This window comes from Labeo rohita, chromosome 1 (assembly GCF_022985175.1).
Source record: "Labeo rohita strain BAU-BD-2019 chromosome 1, IGBB_LRoh.1.0, whole genome shotgun sequence".
NCBI classification, from domain to species: domain Eukaryota; kingdom Metazoa; phylum Chordata; class Actinopteri; order Cypriniformes; family Cyprinidae; genus Labeo; species Labeo rohita.
Window position 1 is genome coordinate 25,787,271 of NC_066869.1, and position 16,027 is coordinate 25,803,297.

The 16,027-nt window shown below is 38.1% G+C and overlaps 1 protein-coding gene across 1 annotated transcript in view; it reads left to right on the forward strand.

The window, feature by feature from the left end:
- Positions 1-464: 464 nt before the first annotated feature.
- Positions 465-16,027, forward strand: part of nr3c2 (nuclear receptor subfamily 3, group C, member 2) — a 96,942-nt gene continuing 81,379 nt past the window's right edge. Inside the window, exons 1-2 of the mRNA XM_051117237.1 lie at positions 465-844; positions 3,990-5,772. Coding sequence (XP_050973194.1) covers positions 4,010-5,772 — 1,763 coding nt within the window. The 5' untranslated portion in view covers positions 465-844; positions 3,990-4,009. The remainder of the gene's footprint in view (positions 845-3,989; positions 5,773-16,027) is intronic.

Genomic DNA, 16,027 nt, shown 5'->3' on the forward strand with positions numbered 1-16,027 from the left:
TTAAACATGAAACACTAAACATGAAGCATTCCGTTATGATCATCTCAAGCCTAAAATTCATACAAACCACATCCAAACTACTTTATCCAGTAGTTTTTTAATTGCATTCAAGATCATAAGATCTAACATGCCTGAAAATATATTAAAACACATACCTATCTTTCTGTTTATCTTCCTTTAGGATTCAGGCTTTAAGAGGCAGCATGAAAAAAATGTTCTAGGTTTGTGATTGCACATTGCACGTTTTAATTAATTTAAAATACGATTAATCGATCTAGTTTTGAATAACATTTAGTAGGGTCATGCACTTAAAATGTTTGAACATCCATTTGTCCTAGATGCACAGGTTAGCGCCTGCGTAATCAAACTACCTTGCCCTACTTCTGGATGGAGAGCCGTATATACCTGAGCGCGCCCATCATCGCCCCCTCCCACTCGAGCTCTCATTGCAGTAGGAGGGTCCATGTGCACACAATGACGTCGCTACGCAAGTCTGTCTGAGTCCTCCGCTGTTTGTATTAGTCTTCAGTTGGGCGCCTTCAACAATCTAGTAGCAATGTGCACGTAAACAGAAAACAAACGACAGGACGTTTCGGTGAAGTCGCTGTTGACTGCTGTACGCGTACAATGCGCTGTCGTTAAGGATCTCGCGTCATGCGCGCGGCACTGTGCGGTGCGTTCAGCTGTCACAACTGAAACTAGTACATGCAAGCAGTCGCAACACTGGGAATACTTCTAAACACAACTTAACGGCACTGTTTAGTGGCATTTTCTCCGTTTTGTCCATTGGATTACTAGTGACCAGCCGTAGAGATAACTGTCACAATTGGGTGTCGTAATTACGGTAAGATGTCTTTATTATTATAACGCTGGAGAACAGAGCAGTCCTGTATATATGAACTACTGTACATGCAGACGCGTTTAAAACTTGTCTGAAACTTGTACATTGTGACAAGCGATGTTTAACTTGACAGGACCCTTGTGCTGTGCACGAAGTGCACTTTAAAGCAATGAAAAGCAACAATAATATAAATTCCAACTTTATATAGTAATGTATTCTTTACTAACATAATTTGCATCACGTTGTAGCTATCATGTTTGACGTTTTCTCGCCTAAAAGAAATAAATCCACGCAGCCATCATGATTTATGTAAGTGAACACTGCTTAACACATCGCTCTTGCTAACGCTTTCCATTAAATTTAGCCTACATCAAAATTTAAACAGTTATATTAAAGCTTAGCACGATCTCGTTCGTTCCGTCGTTATAAGTTCTTCACGGGATACCAGCTTGTATTATTTCGCGTAACGTTAACATCATCCTTATTTACAGTACGTGTGCTAGAAGTCGGTGCATGGAGAGTTGAGTGCAACTTAAGTTTATTCGGCCAGATGGGACACAATAATTACCAGTGATATTCTGGTTTATAGACACTGGCGAGTAAGGTTTATTCGTGTGAATATGCACGCAAACATTCCCGCGTATTTATTCCACTTATTTAAGCATACTTGATGTGCGTGACGTCATGTGGTGAATAAAGTGCATCACAACGATATTTAATCGGGAGTTCTTTTGCAGAAGAAACAACTGCGTCACAGTCATCATTCTGGAGGTCGCTGTGCAATGCAGCATGAAATATCACGCATCCGAACCTCCACGTAAAGTTGACTAAGTTTTTATAGACTATGCAAAGAGCAAGTTCGTAATGCAGATGCTTTAAAGAATGTCGCAGAAATATTGTGGCTACAAAGCTTATAAATAAAAGACTGACAGAGCGACTGGACCAATCCGTGAGTGGCGTGATAAAACTCTTGGCGACAGTGTGTCTGCTTCTGTCCAATGGTTGCACGCTGAAGTAGGTATCGTGGGAAGAAGAGGATAGGGAGGAAAAAAAAAAAAAAAAACCCAAAACAAAAACAACAATCTACGTCAAACGTTTAAAGCTTTACTATATGAGTTTGCTATTAAAAGTGCGATGCCTCATGACCTATATGTTGCAGAACTACTACTCATGACTGCCTTAGTATGGATGGTGAAACTAGTCTGTATGTACTGTACATGACTTACAGTTTAAACTCACAGCGGTTCTACTGCGTCTTCAGTCCCTCCCCTAATTCTGGTGTGTGTGGTCGGTTTGCTTTCCCCTCTTGATGCTGTCAACAGTGTGGGAAATTAACTTTTTTTTTTTCCACAAGCCATTAAAAAAAACAAACAAACCCAAAAAAAAAAAAAACATATTACATACATGAAATTGAACAAATATACAGTGCATGAAGTCTTGCACCCTGTTTTCAGATTTAAAGCAGTTCTTATTGCATTGGCGTCGTCTGTGCTTTTAAGTCTCAGTCCACTTTTTTTTTTTTTTGGAAGCCTGTTTAGCACCAGGATGAATTACTTACAGGGCATTTGGTATTTCAGAAGGTGCATTTCACCATAACTAAATGTAACACTGCTAAAATGAGATTTTACGTTCTATCTTTGCATCTGAAGGATAGGAGGATTCACTGTGTTAGATAAAAATATGAAATGTTAAAAGATAGTATAGATAAATAATTTTTATACCTCTCTACAATAATAAATAATAATAATCCAGAAACAAAGATTTAAAGTACAAAGAAATGACACATATATTACACCATATATACAAAAGAATGTCACCAGTAACGAGACTGCCTGACAGTAAAGTGCCGTTAACACTGTGAACATATAGAACTGTATGTCCATGGTTGTATAGCATATGATGGGCAGAGGCACATTTTTATGAACTTGACCCGATCTGTGTGGTGATATCACCATCCCTCCCACATTTTTGTCTTTTAGCAAGTAAGAGAGTTTTTTTTTTAATGGTGCAGACAGATAGCAGCTGAAGTTAGAGGGGGCGGCAAAGTAAAGCACATGGATTTGCTTGGAAAAAAGTTACCTGCTAGGTCACAATTCATATTCAATGAGAGGGGCGAGTGAATTCTGTAAAAATTTCCATAAATGTGAACCACTGCACCTGATGTCTGCAGAGGCAGTGCCAGGTTCCAGCAATGCTCAAAGCAAAGACTTTCACAGTTAATTTACAAATGTACTAATTTATAGTGAATTCGCACATCAAAGTGTTGGTAAGTAAAACATGTAAGAAATGTATAATAGTTTGGTCAAATACAAAAATTTCAGCTGGAGAAGATGGGGAGGCACAGTAGTCTGACAGAGAGGGATGGCCCTCGCATTCATAAAGAAAAGGGCATTTGCAATCTCATTTAGTTAGCATCCCATGTAAATCCTAGGATCTGAGGATAGAAACTGGTTCTAAAAAACAAAATAATGACAGTGTGAGGCGCAAAAAATAATATATAAACAAAACAGGCAAGATGTTTTTAAAGCCCAACAACCCTGGACCACAAAACCAGTCATAAAGGTCAATTTTTGGAATTGAGATCTGAAAAGCTGAATAAATAAGCTTTCCATTGATGTATGGTTTGTTAGTATATGGCAATATTTGGCTGAGATACAACTATTTGAAAATCTGGAATCTGAGGGTGCCAAAAAATCTAAATATTGAGAAAAGCAGATTTAAAGTTGTCTAAATGAAGTTCTTAGCAATGCATATTACTGATCAGAAGTTTTGATATATTTACGTTAGGAAATTCACAAAATATCTTCATGGAACATGATCTTTATTTAATATCCTAATGATTTTTGGCATAAAAGAAAAATCAGTAATTTTGACCCATACAATGTATTGTTGGCTATTGCTACAAATATACCAGTGCTATTTATGACTCGTTTTGTGGTCCAGGGTCACATTTCTTTGTAATCACATAAATGAAAAGTAGTATTTCTGTAATGAATTTTACAAAAAATTGACAATGAAACCAGTAATGAATAATAATTATGTATGCTATTTGGTTTGACAGTCAGAGTAATGAGATTTCTTTGTACTAATCAAAATACTGCTATTTTGACTGTAAAATCTAAATGTTTCTCATTTATTGGTCCATTAGGTTTATCAAATGATCCAGGTATGGAGACTAAAAGATACCAAAGTTACTGCGACGGGGCAAATGCAGAAAACAAATGGGCGCAGATGCCGAACACCATGGAGTACTGCTGTTCTGCAGAAGAGAGTTTGACCAACAGTGATGTGCTCATGGATATTGTTAACTCGAGCAATGCCCCTAACGCGCCGTCTGTCTGCAAGGACAACAACTTTAAAACTACAGAGACAACAATGCTTAGAGTTAACCAGAATCAACCATTACCTTTTCCCTCCTTCAACAACTCCTTCCACAACCGCAAATCAGAAACAGACTCAAAGGAGCTCTCCAAAACAGTTGCTGAGTCTATGGGCTTATACATGAATGCTGCCAGAGAAGCAGACTTTGGCTTTGCCCAACAAGGTGCTGCGGGAGGGCAGGGTAGCCCGGAGAAACTGTATCCTCTTTGTGGGAGAGCAATTGAAGACAGCCAGTCCAGAACGACTGGAAGTCCAAAGATGAAAGCTCCCCCAGCTTCATTCCCACCTGGGGCCCAGCTACCCAATGGTGGCCCGCAGGAGAGTGCTGTGGTCTCTGCCTCAGTGCCATCTGCACTGGCCACCGCTCTTTCACGCAGCACCGGTGGCTCTGGCCCTATGTCTAGTCCTACCGGACACAACATGGTGTCGTCCACCACCAGCCCCACCTTCTTTGACTCTGATTGTCCATCGCTGGCTTCTGCCCGCAACAACCTGACCCAAGGTCAACACACCAGCCCCAACACCTGTAGCCCTGTAAAGTCCAGCATGGTGGGGTCACCTCCACTGGCTAGTCCGCTCAGTGTAATGAAGTCTCCAATTTCCAGCCCTCATAGTATAGGCAGCGTGAGCTCACCGCTTTCCTGTAACACCAATATGAGATCATCCGTCTCAAGCCCCACAACAAATGGTGGCAATACCTGTAACATTAGACCATCCATCTCCAGTCCGCCCACTGTTGGCAGCATGACCATGTCCAGTCCCAGGAACTCATCCAGGGGCTTCTCAGTCTCTAGCCCTCCCAGTGGACTGGGCCTAGTTCAAAACGACGTCAACAGCCCTGAGAGCCGAGAGCACGACTTTAAAGGATTCGAGTTCCCGAAGGTAGAAACTGTGGATGGGGAAATATTTAACATCGGCTTGGATGCTATGGGAGTGGCCAAATATATCAAAAACGAACCTGGCACTGATTACAGGAGTATGTGCCTAGGCAGCAGCAAGAACGCTATGCCGCATTCTCCTTTCGTAACTCACATTAAGACAGAGCCGAACAGAGAGGTGACTTGTTCAAACCTCCAGTTTGTCGAGCCCCAGCACTCTCTAGGCTGCTTTCCTTCTACAGAGACCACATACTTGTCTTTGAGGGATAATATTGACGAATATAGTCTTTCTGGGATCTTGGGACCTCCTGTTTCGTCTCTGAATGGCAACTATGAACCTGGTGTGTTTCCTAACAATGGCCTGCCTAAGGGGATTAAACAGGAAACCAATGATGGCAGCTATTACCAAGAGAATAATAATGTGCCCACGTCGGCTATTGTTGGCGTTAATTCAGGTGGACATTCATTTCATTACCAGATCGGAGCGCAAGGAACAATGTCGTTTTCACGCCACAATCTGAGGGACCAGACGAACCCCTTGTTGAATCTAATTTCTCCAGTTACTGGATTAATGGAGACGTGGAAAACTCGCCCAGGCCTGTCACAGGGGCCTCTCTCTGCTAGAGGCGATGGCTATCCAGGCTCAGTCTGCCTTACAGAAAACATGGAAAGGTAAGACATCCGCAAGGAAGTTTTTATCAATGCGTCGCAACAAAATTTATTGTTGCAAAGTTGTATTGTCGTTTTATACAATAGTTAACAAACGCTATAGAGACAACTTGCTAAAATTAGGTGGAATCAATTGTATTTGTCTGGAAGCTCTCAGCCAATATAATTAACTGACAGACAAATGGCTTGCATTTGAAACATCCTCTCCACCCTAATGGAAAGGACTTACCCCTTTTGTGCTGCACTAAATCTACACTTAAACTTGAAGTTGACCAGCATGTGATCTCAACCCAACACTACAGGGCTAAGCCCTGCTCTACTATAAGAGGGAAGCAAAGTTTCCTTCTTATCAGAACTTATTTGTCTATGTCTGCGGACATAAACATAACTTACTGTGTTGTTATCAGAAGGCCTTGTGCAATGAAATACACTTCTTATTGAGTCCAGTCATTATGCACCGGCATCATACATAATTAATGGTAGGTCAAGTACCTTTCTCTCAGAAACAATGATAAACAAGCAGTTTTTATGAAAGGCTTTTAAACAAACAATGGGAAAGTCTGAAGAAGACAGAACGTTGCTTAATAAATCATTTGGGACAAGAAACAAGAGGTTATTTTTAACCCTTGTGCTTCAATGCTGAATTGAAAAATAAAGCAGAACTAGATATCTAGTGTACAATTAACATGAGGATGCAACTTTTTTGTGCGGCCTTTGCCATGTGAACGTTGAATCAACTGCAGTGGGCCTTAGGAAATCCTCGCCAGTTACTGAAGTCATAAATGTTTGCTTACCAGACTTTAAATTATATGGTTGCATAATTTCTTTAACAAGCTTGCAAAGTGCAGGAAGCCCTAAACAGTTCTATAAAGCATATCCCATTTGACAGTCAAAACTTTTATAAGAGTCAGATGTTTGCAGAGTTAACTGAGTGATACATTGAACCCCCTTTTCAGAATGTGTTCATTTGATGCTATTCTGAGACAAGGCAATTACAGCTAGCCGAGCTCTAGCAGTATAGCTAATGATTTTCACCCCATCCCAGATGTCCTCTGAAACAGTCAGCCAAGCACTCATTCAAAATAGCGTGTCTTTTTTACCGCCCTAATGATATCGGGAAATATGTAATGCTAAGTTGGCTAACTTGTCTGTAGGTTTGTAGCTTTCTGTCTTGCATTTTTTGGCTAAAGAGTTACAGTTATGAGTCTACCTTGTATATGTCATTTAAACAAGACTTAAAAAAGTGTGTTTACTTAAGAGTGTGGATTCAAGCTGAGTTCACCACTGTAGCACCATCTATTATAGAGCAGTCCCTTCTGACTGGCTACTAGGCTGCAGTGAATTATTTAAGTTTATGATTTACATAGCATACTGCTATTTAATTGTTAATGTATGTGTATGGTTCTTTTTGGATAAGAGGTTACAGGGAATGTGGTCAAGCACATTTTCCCTAAAAGCGTTTTTTGAAAGCATTGTTTAATCTAGGTCAACGTTAATTTAAAAATATACAATTTTTCTATATGTAATAAGGGTCAATTTTTCGAAATTGAGAGTTATATGGACAATATTTGGGCGTGATACAACTGTTTGAAAATCTGAAATCTGAGGGTGGATAAAAATCAAAATATTGAGAAAATCGCTTTTAGAGTTGTCCAAATGAAGTTCTTAGCAATCGAAAATTAAGTTTTAATATATTTGCCGTTGGAGACTTACAAAAGATCTTCATGAAACATGATCTTTACTTAATATCCTAATGATTGTTGGCATAAAAGAAACATTTATAATTTTGACCCATACAATATAATTTATATACCCACGGTACTTATGACTGGTTTTGTGGTCCAGAGTCACATATTTATTATTGCTCATTTATAATTGTTCATAATACATTAATTCAGATGTACTTGTTTTAATTTATACAACTTGAAATGTAAATATTAATATTAACCAACATTAATAAAGTATTAGTATCTTTTTTTCATGCCAGTCAAAAGTTTGGGGTCAGTTTGATTTTTAAATGTTTTGAGCAGAAGTCAAAAATACAGTAAAAACAGTAATATTGTGGAATATTATTACAATTTCAAATAACTGTAAAATGTAAATTTTTAAATATAATTTATTCATGTGATGGCATAGCTGAATTTTCAGCGGCCATTACTTAAGTCTTCAGTGTCACATGATCCTTCAGAAATCATTCTAATATGCTGATTTGGTGTTTCTGAAATATTTCACTATCAATGTTTTTGTGGTTTCACTTTTTTTTTAAGAAAATTTGATGAATAGAAAATTCCAAACAGCATTTATTTGAAATGGAAATTTTCTGTGTGTAAATTTATAATTGTCTTTACTGTCACTTTTGATCAAATTTAATGCATCCAAGCCGAATAAGGCATTAATCAATTAAAAAAATAAAAATACAAAAAAAAAAACACACACACACATCGTATTGACTCCAAAATTTTTAACTCTAGCCTGTATATACACAATCATGCAAACAAGTTGACAAGGGGTATCTGTGATCAAGAGAAATCCATTTTTATTTTTAGCCAAAACCTTGACACTCATAATAATTTGCCTTTGCGTACAGCAAAATTTTGATGTTCTCGCTATCACTCGCTCTCTCTGTCTGTTTCTCAATGGTTCCATGCTGTCACCGAGTTTAAATCAATAACTAACACACTGAGCAAACCATGAGTGAGTGACAGAAGCGGAAGGCGGTGGGAGAGGCGCTGATCTAACACCTTCTTTTTCCATTTCTAACTGAAAGGTTAATATTCAGGTTCTATGGAGGATGTCAGTCAGCTACGAGTAAAAAGAACTACAAATATAGAAAACAGGCTATGAAAGTTGCAATGATACAGCAGTTTACTTTGAAGGCAACCTATATAGTGGGAGTCACATCGCTGCTGACAGGATCAAAGTCACCCTCATCCTAATGAGATCCAGCTTAGCCAGAATGTCAGAGTAGATGACAGTCAGAGGTGGGATGGCTCACTGCCACGTCGGCCCCAGCTGGCCCTCAACATCACACATTACGCCTGGTCAGTCAATATCTCTGTGTGTTTCCACTCTTGTTTTTGTTTTACTTTTGTTTTCTGTCTTTCTCTAATGTTTCTTTTTTATGTTGCCTCTTTCATAAGCCATTAGGTTCATCATAGGAGTCCTTTGGTACACATGGATCTTTGATATCAACATTAAATATAAGCCATTATTGAATCAATTACATGTTATAACTCAGAAACAAAGAGGAAAATGACACAGGCAGTAAAGTGGGGGTGGGGAGAGAAAAAAAATGCTTGGTGCCTTCAAGCTGTGCATGGTAGTGTAAGGGAAATCTCCTCTTGCCTCCTCTTTCTCTTTTATACACTGATGGAAAAAAGTGCTGGTGAAATGGCAACCTGCAGTGATATGTTCATCACAACTTTTTGAACCACTCTAAATTACTGAGACTGTGACATCTCATCAAATCAAGTTTAAATGACAGAATTACTGAAAAGCTAAACATAATGGTTAGCTATGCCTGGTAATCGCCAGGATGCATTTTATTAAAATGATAAGTGAAAGAATAAGCCATTTGTTTGAATACAATAAGAAAGATTGACAGTGAGTATTAACAGAGAGGAATGGAAATCCCCTTTAGCCAAAATTATGCAATTGAGTGATGCAGCATAGCATAGGGCAGCAGGTCGCACCACTAGCAGTGACATTTTCACTGAATTTCTAACTGCACTTACACAGAGTGGCAAAGCAGAATGAGTAAGAGCTATTCACATAGGACACTCCCACTGTGTTTATTATTTATTAGTAGTAAATTATTATACTCTACAAAACATGCTCTAGCTTATTTAGGACATGTTTTGTTGACTTATTAGATGTTGAGTGCAGAAATGTATGCGTGCAGTTTTGCATGATGGTTTATTTCCAGCTGCAGACAAGCTGAAATTAGCACAGACTCAAAATAAATAAATAAATGCACACATACAAAACAGTGCTAAAGAAATAGTTCACCATTAAATGAAAATTACCCCATGATTTACTCATCCTCAAGCCATCCTAGGTGTATATGACTTTCTTTTTTCGGACAAATATAATTGGTTATATAAAAAATCTCTTGTCTCTTCGAAACTTTATAATGGCAGTGAATGGCTGTTGAGATTTTGAAGCAAAATAAAGTGCATCCGTCCATCATAAAAGTACTCCACATGGCTCCAGGGTGTTAATGAAGTGAAATAAAGCTAATAAAGCCTTCTAAAGTGAAGTGATGTGTTTGTGTAAGAAAAATATTCATATTTAAAACTTTGTAAACTACAATCTCTAGCTTCCGCTAACTGTCATACACCAATTCACGAGAAAGTGGCATTCTAGTGGATGACGTAGGACGTTGATGAACGAGGTGACAAATGTGGAAGCAAAGTGGAGAGAGCAAAACAAAGCACTGGTCATGAATTAGAAGAAACAAGGATTTGTGAAGAAAATGTCAGAGGATTTCGATGTAAGCCAAGAGGAGGCTGGTTTTCCTTTGCTGTAAACAAAACTTGGTTCTTGTGAGACTAGCATATTTTCACCAGAGCATACGCTACGCCAGGGAGTGCCGATGACCTATAGAGTTTAGTTCCAACTCTAATCATACTCCTGAACAAGCTAATCAAGGTGTTTAGGATTACTAGGGCTACAGGCAGGTCAGTTTTTTTTTCAGGGTTGGAACTAAACTCTGCAGGATATCAGCCCTCCAGGATTGACGTTGCCTATCCCTGCGCTGCGCCTACATCCTATGTCTTCCCCTGGAAGTCCACTCTCTCATGAACACGCATACAACAGGTAGTATAAGCTAAAGATGACAGTTTTTAAAGTTTTAGGCTGCATTTACTCTCGGCATTAACGTGCAATAACCGACAAGCTCTGGTGAGAATATGCTAGTCTCGCGAGAACTGAGTTTTGTTTACAGCAAAGGAAAACCAGTTTCCTCTTAGCTTATATTGAAATCCTCCAAGATTTTTCTTTACAAATCCTCAGTCAATCAGGACATGGCATGTTTACACTTGGCAACATCAACTGACTTCTCTATCTGGATAACTGATCAGATCTGTCTTTCCCACGCAATATCTGAATAAGTCTGCAGAGGATGGCTCCGGTGCAAAGCTGACCAGAACTGGTGGGTTTTCTTTTGCCAGCTGTGATAGGAAAATTGCACATTCTTTACAGAGAGTGAGTGATTCTGCAACTTTCGGGTACTTTCCTCCATCTTTCTTCTGATAGTTCAAGAGAGAGGGGGTGGAGTTTTGCGTGACATCAACCTGCAAATCCAGACACGATGGCTGGATTGCATTTACATTACACTGAGATCCGATCACAGTACGTCATCGACTACCTCTGGACCAGGACACGTTGATCGGATAGCATTCCAATCAGAAGCACGTTTACACTTGCCTTTTCAATGTGTATCTGAACAACATCTGGATACAGGTCATATGTTAATGCCAAGTGTAAGTGCAGCCTTAAATATGGATATTTTTCTTACACAAACGGATCGATTCACTCCAGGAGGCCTGGAGCTGTGTAGAGCACTTTTTATAATGGATGGATGCACTTTATTTTAAACCTGTTCTTGTGACAAAAACGTACCTGGGGAAATTTTCACCAATAGGTACATATCCCTGCAGTTTCCAAAATAAATGAGCACTCGAGGCGGTAAAACAGCAAGCACCTTTAATCGTTTTCATACACAGTTATGATTACAGCTCCATATGTTTCGCTTTCCGGCGTTCTGACAAATAGTGCTACCTGTCAGATTATCCTAGCAACACTGTATTTTTAGTAAAGCAAGGGTAGGTTTAGGGTTGGGGTAGGTGTACACAACAGGGTAGCACAAATGGACAAAACACCATAAGTAATAATCTTGGACTTGGCACAGAATTGGACTTAGGATGCGGAATCCATGGGTACAAATCCTGTGAAAAACATGACTCACAATGAAAGAGCTGAAAGATGAGATTGAAAAACAAGCTAAAATGGCTTGCGAATGCGTTTTTACGTCACATTCGCTTTTGGGTACCTACTATCGGGTAGGTTTAGGTGAAGTGCAGATGGTAAGTTATTTTAAACTGTAAAATAAATTACATTTTCTACCTATTAGATTGTGTTTTATTAATGTCTACCCCTACCCCTTACAGTAATGCAAAAAAAGTAATTATTGTAAAGTACATCTGTATACAATCTAGCCTTTACCATAAAATGTACCATATGTACGTTTATCTGTTCTGGGGGGAAAAAACACTTTTAATGCCACTCAGTGAACACTTCTGTTGGAAACTGCAGTGATATGTACATATTGGTACGTATTTCGTGTCTCGTGAGAAAGTTCCCCCAGGTATGTTTTCGCCATGAGACCACATTGTTTATTTTGCTTCAAAATCTTGACCACCACTGCCATTATAAAGCTTGGAAGAGCCAGAATATTTTTTTTAATAAAACTCTGGTTGTATTCGTCTGAAGGAAGAAAGTCATATACACCTAGGTTGGCTTGATGGTGAGTAAATAATAAGGTAATTTTCATTTTTGGGTGAACTATCCCATTAACCCTTACAAAACTTTAAACTGAAGGAGCTTGATAAAACTGTAAAACCCTATAGAATGTTCAGTCTTAAGAATGTATGTTTTAAATATTAAAAACTTAAGGAATAAATATTCTTTGTACAGCTGAATTCCATATGGCGGGACTGAGTATGCCAGAGGAGGCATGTTAAGGAAGCAGCAGTGCAGGAGGAAGAGAGGTCTCTGCTCTGGAGTTAGGCCAACTCTCAATGTTCCTCCTGCAGATGAAAGGGCATATCCCTGTGAGAGCACTAACGAGCTCTTAATTGTATGTTCTTCTACAAAATTAATGGCCAGCGTAAATTTGATAAATTTGGACGTGGCTAGATACTAATATACCAATTAAATCTCAACCTCACAAAATCTGGCCCTCTGCATGATGGGCTGCATACAGGGGTAACACCTCTGTTCATTTGTGATGGGAAGCAGAAATGTAAAGAAGTGGGAAATGGAAGTGAGAAGTGTGGGGAATATGGAGAGTGTTTCCTCTGGGTTCTGTAGCAAGTGTTGGAAACTATTTTATTGCTTATTTGGGAGTATGTCTGTGGGGATCAATATTGCTTTGTAATTCTACCTGTCAATTGTAATCCCAAACTTAACAAATTTAATTGTGCAGGAAGTCATTATGTGTTCCTGTGACTCCCCAGAAATCACTTCAGGCACCTGTTCACCCTTATTAAAGACTTTTCTAACTTTCGAAAAAGTTTTAAAGCTAATTTTTTAAAGGGATAGTTCACCCAAAAATCAAGGTTCTGTCATCATTTACTCACCCTCAAGTCATTCCAAACCTGTATGACTTATTTTCTTCCAAGGAACACAATAGATATTTTAAGAAATGTCTATACAGTGGAAGTCAAGTGAAAGTGAAGTCCTTTATTTTTGGGTGAACTTTGGGTGATCTCTTTATGCATGCTACAGTATAGGGTTAACCTAGCATGCTAAATAGCCTAAGTGTAAGTGAACAAATCAAACAATTAATCCAACAAAACCAAAACTTGTAGTTCACAGATACATTAATGTGAAGCAGAAAATGTTCAGATTGCTGCAGTTTAGTGTAGTATGTTTGCAGGCAGTTTTTTATGGTATATATCAAATATATTTCAAATTAAATATTAATCGCAAAGTCTGATGTATTTTAAAATATTTAACACAAACAGATTGTAAATCTCGAATGGGTTTGGGTTGCTGCTTCTGTTTTTCTAAATAATGATAGTGTATCACAATCTATGATGACATGTAGAAAATTACGAGTCTGTTGCCTAATTACTTCAATTATAATGCTGCCAATAACGAACTAATAGTTGGGCTATTGTAAAAGGTGTTAAATACTTTTGAATCCAACACACACACACATGCTCACACAAGTTTGCTTTGCACTCTATTAAAAGTGCAGCTACTGTATGCTTGGGATTCTGAGTTTGTAATAGCTGTCCTCATTTGAACTTCTTCCTCAAGCAGCATTTGTTGACGCTGGGCCAGATTCTTTCAAGGTAGTCCTGGCATATCTACCCACATTACACCAGTACCAATCCTTCATACTGATTAAGATCTCTATTATTTAATAGCATGTGCCCAAGCCACACAATAAATAATACAGCAAACCCTTGAAAAAAAAAAAAAAAAAAAAAATGACATTCAGATGTAAATCATCTGTATCTAGCACCCAAACTAAGAAGTGACTATAAATTACTGTGTAAACACTTTGTACAGACATCTTGGCAGACAAACCATTGTATTGAAAATGACAATTTCGGTCAGTTATGTAATGCGCATGCCAGTTCCAAAACTGTAATTAATAAGAATATGATGTGAGTTATGAATTAATACACGTGATTGTTCCTCATAAGCATCCAGTAGAGAATACAAACAAATTCTTTCAAGCAGTGAGTTGCAAACAGAGACTGAGACTTCACAAACAGTCCAGAGTGTTATTTGAATGCATTCTTTGATTCATTTGAATCAATAGCGCTGCATAGGCAGGTCATGTGACCTCTAATACTTCTCACAGAGAGTCACAGCGCTGCTGTTTTGTGCTGTTAGTGTGCATGACTGCACAAACAAAAGAGTAACTTGATCATTCACGTCAAATTGTAGGTTGCTTAAGTTGTGGAAAAACTTCAGCATTGTCAAAAGCGGTTTGTGGGTGAAACCAGGTTGGAACCTGGATTGATTGACAAATTCGGAAGCCATTAATCAAACAGCGCTTTGGCTTTGAATGGTAATTTTTCAGCTTGAGCTCTTGACAAAGTGGGTCAAGCTCAATTAAAAAGGGGGAAGCAAGAAGCAAGAATCCTTTCTAAATGCATTTTACCTTACTGCGCTCGCACAGGCCGACCACACCTTTAGTATGTGTGATAAATCTTTCAAAATGGTCAACACTGTGGCATCAGACGTGACCTAGAAAGCAAACTTAGATCCCCCCCCCCACCTCCCTCTGAACTCATTTGTGGGAAACAAACACAAGCTCCGTTGGGCTTTGTTGGGTCTTGAGTTGCGCCCATAAAAATAAAAAGCCTTTTTGACGTGACTGAGCTGTATGTCACTGGGTTCGCAAATAAACGTTGCATGCCCTGGAGACAGCCGGTGACACACAGAACCAGCAGGTAAAAAGACACGGAAAGGTGTCAGATGGCACTTTATAGAAAAGACACTATATCAAGTGTACACATCGGCAGTGCAGCCTCAAATACAAGAGTAAACCTCAGCAGGAAGTTCAGTGGCTTCTATTACAGGAAAGAAAAATGTATGTGGGGTTAAAACAGCAACATGTGAATCTTTACAGGTATTGAGCACAGTTTTAAGAAAGCCTGTTTTCCCAGAATAAAAAACCGTAAGGAAACTATATCTCACAACGGCAATTTTATGTATTGTACTGTAGGTAGAAATCTGCCAACTGTAACTTTATCTCACAATGTGACTTTATATCTCACTCTTGCAACTTTATTTAGCAGGAATGAGTACATTTTTTTGTAATATAACTTGTAATGTAAGCAATTGCAAAATTATTTCTCACAATTCCAATTTATTTTACACAGTTGCAACTCACTGTTGAAATATTATATTATTTTAAATGGTTTCAACTGTCTTAATGTAACCATACCTTGCAACTGCAAATTTATTTCTCATGTTTATGGCTTTATTTCACATAACTACAACTCACTGTACATCACACAAAACTGCAACTTTATATTTCACAATACAACCCACTGTATATATTTCAATTGCAACTTTATATTTCAGTGTGACTTTATTTTATTTTATATAACTGTGACTTTATTTCTTGTGAAGTAACTAAATCTTGCAATTGCAAATTTATTTTTCATGATTATGGCTTTATTATGTAACTAAATATCGCAAATGCCATTTTTTTTAGGATTATGACTTTATTTCACATTACAACTCACTGTACATCACACAAAATTGCAACTTTATATTTCACAATATGAATTTTTTCAAATTTTAGACAACTGTAACTAAATCTCATAATTACAAATGTATTTTTCATGATTATGAGTTAATTTCACAGACATGCAACCCACTCTATATATCTCAGTTACAACTTTATACTTCAGTGACTGTATTTCTTTTAATATAACTAAATATATATTTTTTCATGATTACGAATTTATTTCACATAGCTACAACTTACGGTGCATCACACAAAATT